This window comes from Aquarana catesbeiana, linkage group LG02 (assembly GCF_042186555.1).
Source record: "Aquarana catesbeiana isolate 2022-GZ linkage group LG02, ASM4218655v1, whole genome shotgun sequence".
Classification (NCBI taxonomy): Eukaryota; Metazoa; Chordata; class Amphibia; order Anura; family Ranidae; genus Aquarana; species Aquarana catesbeiana.
The window spans coordinates 504,608,376-504,615,501 of record NC_133325.1 but is presented as its reverse complement, the minus strand read 5'-3'; the positions used below and the strand labels follow the sequence as shown (position 1 = coordinate 504,615,501).

At 39.9% G+C, this 7,126-nt stretch overlaps 1 protein-coding gene across 1 annotated transcript; it reads left to right on the top strand.

Moving 5' to 3' along the window:
* Positions 1-1,044: 1,044 nt before the first annotated feature.
* Positions 1,045-2,010, top strand: LOC141129990 (olfactory receptor class A-like protein 1). Its single transcript, XM_073617990.1, has one exon. The coding sequence runs from the start codon at positions 1,045-1,047 to the stop codon at positions 2,008-2,010; it is 966 nt and encodes a 321-aa protein (XP_073474091.1).
* The last annotated feature ends 5,116 nt before the right edge of the window (positions 2,011-7,126 follow it).

Below are 7,126 nucleotides of genomic sequence, written 5' to 3'. Positions count from 1 at the left end.
TCTCTCCAGCAACTAATTCCTCTAGGTGAGCATGCAATAGATAAATATTTTGTTCCTGTAAGCATAAGTCCCTGTCACCTGAAGAATGACTCTACACAGTGGGTTTCTCCTCCCAGGTAAACAAACAAAAAAGGTGTGACTTGTGCAGTAAGTGAATGTTCTGTAGCTGTAAGTAGGAAAAAAAAACCCTGTCACTGTTACTCCTTGCACCTGTCTGGGAATCCCAGAGAGAACTCGGGAGGGGAACATCCATTTTTTTGAATGAATAATGATTTTTTTGGAATGAAACAACATTTATGAAGAGAATTAATACATTATAAGGGCTCTCCCATATTCCTCCCCTTTTTTTTCTGGTGGACACCCCTGAGCCACACCTGAGATCTCTAGTCAGCTCCTTTGGTACATCATATATTTAACCACCACACCACAACATTTAAAGCATTGAGATAGTCACCTCAAAGGTCTCCCAACAAGCAGTTATTATTGCCGGTTGAGGGAAGCAATACCAAGTTCAATGCTCTTCCAATAGTCACATCAGGTTTCTTAGGGGCAAATGCATGCCCTCTAATTTATTATTGTTTTATGGAAGGCCTGCAATACTAACCCTTGCCAAATCATTGGAGCAGGATATTAATTTGATGTTAATGCATGGCCTTTCTTAGGCTATTTGCCATTGTATTTGCATTTGCTAATAAAGACCAAATGAATCTTAACAGAGAATGCATGCTTTATGATTCAATGGGATTACCAACCATGAGGTTGGCTGTGTGTGGTGAACAGTTTCAATCCATTTTTCTGGAAATTATGCACTCCATCTGCATGAATTTATCACTCACTTTGTGTACTTCAATAGGTATGCTATTTCGCATGTTTTCCCACCATGCTTAGCTTACTACCCTAAGAGAAGTGGATGTCCAGTTCCTTTTCATGTTAATTCCCTTTGTGATTTCATATACTATATTTTTTAACAAAATATTTTCTAAGTAATACACCAGCATTCTTTGTTTTTTTTTTTTCAGATACTACATAATATCTTTGGGTCTGATGGCTACTTACCTTCTTCTCAAGGCTATAGGTTTTTTCCTTATTGTTATAGTTGGAATACCAGGAAACATCTTTATTATTCTGCAATTCACCTTCATCAAGAGCATAGAGAAGAAAATTCTTCCAACAAACATAATATTGTCAGTACTGGCGTTGGCAAATGTACTTGTCATCTTTTCTCGCATCATTCCACAGTCTCTAAATACAATAGGGGTAGAGGACTTGCTTGATGACACTGAGTGCAAATTTGTCATATACACATACAGAGTAAGCAGAGCCATGTCTATTTGTGTAACTAGTTTTCTTAGCTGCCACCAGTGTATTCTTATTGCTCCAACAACTAGAGTTTGGCTTTATCTAAAGCGAAAGGTGACACAAAATGTTATGTGCATTATCATAATTTTGTCAATTATAAATTTCTCCATGTACCCTTATAGTTGTTTAGGTACTCATGTGAAGAAAAATATAACAACTTCGCCATATACTCTTCATTTGATTTATTGTGATGTTGACTTTCTAACCTATACAGCATACATTATCAATGGGTCATTTTATACAATACGTGATTTTATATTCGTAGGACTGATGACATTAGCAAGCAGTTACATGGTGTTCATCCTTCTTCGTCATGAAAAGAATGTGAAAGCAATTAGGAGCTCTAACAAAGAGCAAAAGTGGTCAGCGGAGTATAAAGCATCAAGAGCTGTAATACTATTAGTCGTTCTTTATGTGCTACTGTTTGGGTTGGATAACTCCATGTGGGTCTATACGCTGACTTTATCTAATGTATCTTCTGATATGAGTGATATTCGAATATTTCTAGCATCCTCGTATGCAGCTCTGAGTCCCATTCTCATCATATTAACCAACCCTAAACTTCATCGCCTTTGGATGCTCTCTAACAAGAACAAGCCTTTCCAAAAACATATGGAAAGCAGTGTAACTGTGTTTACTTTAAGTGAATAAAGGTGGGGAAATTAAATAGTATTTGTAATATAGCATCAGGAGTGGAAACCATCTCATCTGAAATAAACAAAATAAATAACAGCACACATATACAAATTAAGTCTTGTTTATTAAACAAGTATAGCTTGCTTCTCCTTTGTATACACCAGTGTTTTAATGCTCATGAGATGCGCTGGAGGCCAATTAATGAAAATGTACCAATCTGGGTCCTGACAGATTTGTTAAAGAGTAACTCTACTTTTGACGAGAAAAAAAACACTCCCCTCTGGGTGATTTATGTACATTGCAGGGAGTTTAACAAACTTTGTTGCAGATTCCTACCTGTTGGTGTTCTGAAGAAATCCCTGTGTGTTTGTCTGTGTCCATGTGGAAAATGTATCTAATGGCAGTGGTTTCATAATTATCAATCAGCTGCTGCACTTGCAGGACTCTAATGAGGAAAATTGCAGGGTCTGCATCCATTTAGACAGGATTTCCAATTCGGAGTATCTCACCAAAAATGACATTTTCCCTGCAGGGGATTCCTGAAATCTGACTTGTATCTTAGCGCTGATTTCTGGGAAAATCAATCACACAAGCAGGAAAAGGTGTTTCTGGGCGGCGTTCTGTACACATTCTGTATACAGAGCACCTCCAGGTAACTATTTTGCATTGCTTTTTAGTGAAAATGACAGAGCTGCAGATTGAAAAGGAAAGGCAATTTTTAACAACTTTCAATTACAATATGTCTTGTGTCGCAATTGTATAAGCTATATTGTTTTTTTATTTGCTTTTTTTTCCCCACACAAGTAGACTTACCCTTTAAATTGTGGTCAAAAATTAAAAGGCCTTTATTGCACACTGCTCACAGTTGTATAAAATAGATATCTTAACTGTTCTGTATCAAGGGTCATACATTATTTAGAATGCCTCTGTGCTGAGCTTCATGTGGGAAAAATAATAAGACAATTAGGCCAAGAATAGGGATAAGACCGGAATTGGAGTCGAACGTAAGTTTGACTCGAACATCGGGTGCTCATTTATTCTAAAAAAAAATGAACATATGGGTGTGGAAATTCGAGCACCGTGGAACGGCCCATAATGCACTGCGAGATCGCAGTGCATTGCTGTATGATGATTGGCCAAAGTATGCACCTGACCCAATCACAGGGCGCACTGCTGAAAAAGCCATAATTGTGCAAAGGCAGGGTGCCTTTGAGCAATCATGGCTCAGGGGGCTAAGTCCACTCCCCACACTATATAAGGCTGCTGCTTACACGGCGGCCGTATGGTGTAATGAATGAAGAGAGATTAGGCAGCGTAGTTAGTGGTGTGCAGGCAGTGTATTTGATATATATATATATATATAGATATCTATATCTATATCTAGATATAGATATCTATATCTATATCTAGATATAGATATAGATATAGATATCTATATATATATATATAGCATTGACCCCCGAAGGAGCTGCTGATTTAAATTGGGTTGTTGCCATTACCCCTTACCTGTAGTTTCACCACATCAGGAACTTAGAGTCTATATTGGGCCTTGCACCCACCAATGTATGCACCAGTCACTTAGTTCTTTTTTCAATGCTTTATTACAAGACAACTTGAAAGAAGTAGCAAAAAAGAGGTTGAAGGGGAGTTGCAGATACCTTTTTGTAGCAGATCACTTACAGACTCTTCAGAATAGAGGACAAAACACAGCTTTCTCTCTGTAAATCTTGTATGGCTGGGTAGATCTCTGCCACAGACCTAGCAACCTGCAAGATGTCTGGACAAGCCTCTCTCACAGGCTTAGCAGCCAGCATACGCCTGGATAAGTCTCTCTCACAAACTTAGCAGCCAGACAGTTAGTGACCTTGATTTAAATTGTAGAGCAGCTTCTACACAGTATCAGATCCTTTAAGCCGACCTGGCGGTACTGTGAGGGTAGGTTAGAGATAGGTGCGTCCTCCAAGTTAGTTACCAGGCCCTTCTGAGAGACCAGCCTTCATTCTGGATCTGTCCAGCTTGGTTAGGCTTCTTCCTAGCAGGCAAGACACCCTAAGGACCACCTCTGCGGTAGTAGGCCCCAGACAGGCTTCTGGGCCTACTTGCACAGCTGCAGTGACGTAGCCTCCAGCCCGGAGGGCCACGAGGTAAGAACTCCCTTAAGCACATGACATCTGTCCCATAAATACTCTCTCCCAGAATGCACAGCGGCAGGAACCTCCTACTGGGCTGTTTCTGAAAGAAGAATATAAATATTAAAGTTTCATTAGGTTGTTATTCGCACACTGTCCTGTGGTACCAGTGACACCTACTGGCAACAGTGTGAACTGCACAACCAAGTCAATTCCAGAATAGATCCAGTAAACTATATTTATTTAATCTGAGCTGTTTACAGGTCAGCCAAAAACTAAATTTACCTGCGAGCGTCTGGTCAACAGGAGCAGGGCGCTACATATATAGTATATATATATATATATATATATATATATATATATATATACTATGCATTTAGCATAGACTAAATATTCAGTGTAGAATCTATATTCAGTCAGTACAGGCAGTGCATTTGATATATATATATATATATATATATATATATATATATATATATATATATATATATATATATACATCTCACAAAAGTGAGTATACCCCTCACATTTTTGTAAATATTTTATTACATCTTTTCATGTGACAACACTGAAGAAATTACACTTTGCTACAATGTAAAGTAATGAGTGTACAGCTTGTATAACAGTGTAAATTTGCTGTCCCCTCAAAATAACTCAACACACAGCCATTAATTGTGTTTAGAACCAAAAAGAGTGGGGATTTTTAAGGTGCAAGTTGAATAAGTATCAAATATTTTTGTATAAAAAGACTTTTACTTTATTAAGAAAATACAATAAAATATTTTTCACATCAAAATATAAAAAGGAGATTTATATATGGAAGTGCCACATGTATTCAATTACAGATGCAGTAACACAGCATAAACGATGTACTTCCCAACATGTTTCGCCCATCCGTCGGGCTTCCTCAGGGGATGCTGGTCACATGCAGAGTACACTGCCTTCTAGCATTTGGCATTAAGCCAGCTGCCGTATCAGCCCCTGTGAGTGTTAACCCCTATTATTCATTGTGTGCCATGATGATGTGAAGGTTATTTCCTGCTTACCCTCACACATTAGGACATTATCGTTTCCTTTTATATATATTAGCTGGCCTTTTTGTACCATCTACGCTCACCTTCAGTGCAGGGCTCCCTCAGTATGGTGGTAGCATTTTTCTATCCTGGCAGACCTACCCTGCTCTCCCCTTTTTCCCCCTGTTCTAGGAGATACAGGTAGGCAATCGCATTATGACAGCTAAGATGCACATGCATGTAATTTAAGCAAATGAATTCATATTCTCTGTATTTATGTTGTGTTCTAATATACAACCATTGTCATATGTTTTTCGAAAGCTAGAAGGCAGTGTACTGTGCATGTGACCAGCATCCCCTGAGGAAGCCCGACGGATGAGCGAAACATGTTGGGAAGTACATTGTTTATGCTGTGTTACTGCATCTGCAATTAAATACATGTGGCACTTCCATATATAAATCTCCTTTTTATATTTTGATGTGAAAAATAGTTTATTGTATTTTCTTAATAAAGTAAAAGTCTTTTTATACAAAAATATTTGATACTTATTCAACTTGCACCTCAAAAATCCCCACTTTTTTTGGTTCTGAACACAATTTTTCTTGGGATGTGGTGCTAGAAATTAAACTTGGGTTCGTGCTCACATAACTTACACAGCCATTAATGTCTAAACTGCTGCCAACAAAAGTGAGTACACCCCTAAGTGAAAATGTCCAAATTGGGATGAATTAGCCATTTTCCCTCCCCGGTGTCATGTGACTCATTATTGTTACAAGGTCTCAGGTTTGAATGGGGAGCAGGTGTGTTAAATTTGGTGTGATTGTTCTCACTCATCTCATACTTGTCACTGGAAGTTCAACATGGCACCTCTACATAAAGATGGCCTAGGCTATAAGAAGATTGCCAAGACCCTGGAACTGAGCTGCAGCATGGTGGCCAAGACCATACAGCGGTTTACCAGGGCAGATTCCCTTTAACAATCCTTAAAACATTCTCCATGGTTGACCAAAGAAGTTGAGTGCACATGCTCAGCATCATATCCAGAGGTTGTCTTTGGTAAATAGATGTATGAGTGCTGGCAGCATTGCTGCAGAGGTTGAAGGGTGGGGGGTCAGCCTGTCAGTGCTCAGACCATATGTCGCACACTGCATCAAATTTGTCTGCATGGCTGTCGTCCCAGAAGGAAGCCCCTTCTAAAGATGATGCACAAGAAAGCCTGCAAACAGTTTGCTGAAGACAAGCAGACTAAGGACATGGATTACTGGACCATGTCCTGTCGTCTGATGAGACCAAGATTTGGTTCAGATGGTGTCAAGCGTGTGTGGCGGCAACCAGGTGAGGAGTACAAAGACAAGTGTGTCTTGCCTACAGTCAAGCATGGTGGTGGGAGTGTCATGGTCTGGGGCTGCATAAGTGCTGCTGGCACGGGGGAGCTATAGTTCATTGATAGAACCATGAATGCCAACATGTACTGTGACATACTGAAGCAGAGCGTGATTCCCTCCCTTCTGAGGCTGGGCTGCGGGGCAGTATTCCAACATGTTAACGACCCCAAACACGTCTCCAAGATGATCACTGCCTTGCTAAACAAGCTGAGGGTAAATATGATGGACTGGCCAAGCATGTCTCCAGACCTAAACCCTATTGAGCATCTGTGGTTCATCCTCAAACAGAAGGTGGAGGAGCGCAAGGTCTCTAACATCCACCAGCTCCATGATGTCGTCATGGAGGAGTGGAAGAGAACTCCAGTGGCAACCTTGCAGGTACCATTCCAGTCAGTGGACTGTCAGTAAAATTTAGGAACACTGGTCTGGCAATTACTTGACTGAGTTCCCTAAGTACCCTTGGGTGCAAGCCATCTGGTCCCAGTGATTTATTAATGTTAAGTTTCCCGAGTCTAATTTTAATTCTGTCCTCTGTTAACCATGGAGGTGCTTCCTGTGATGTGTCATGAGGATAAACACGGCAGTTTTTGTTACTGAAGCCCC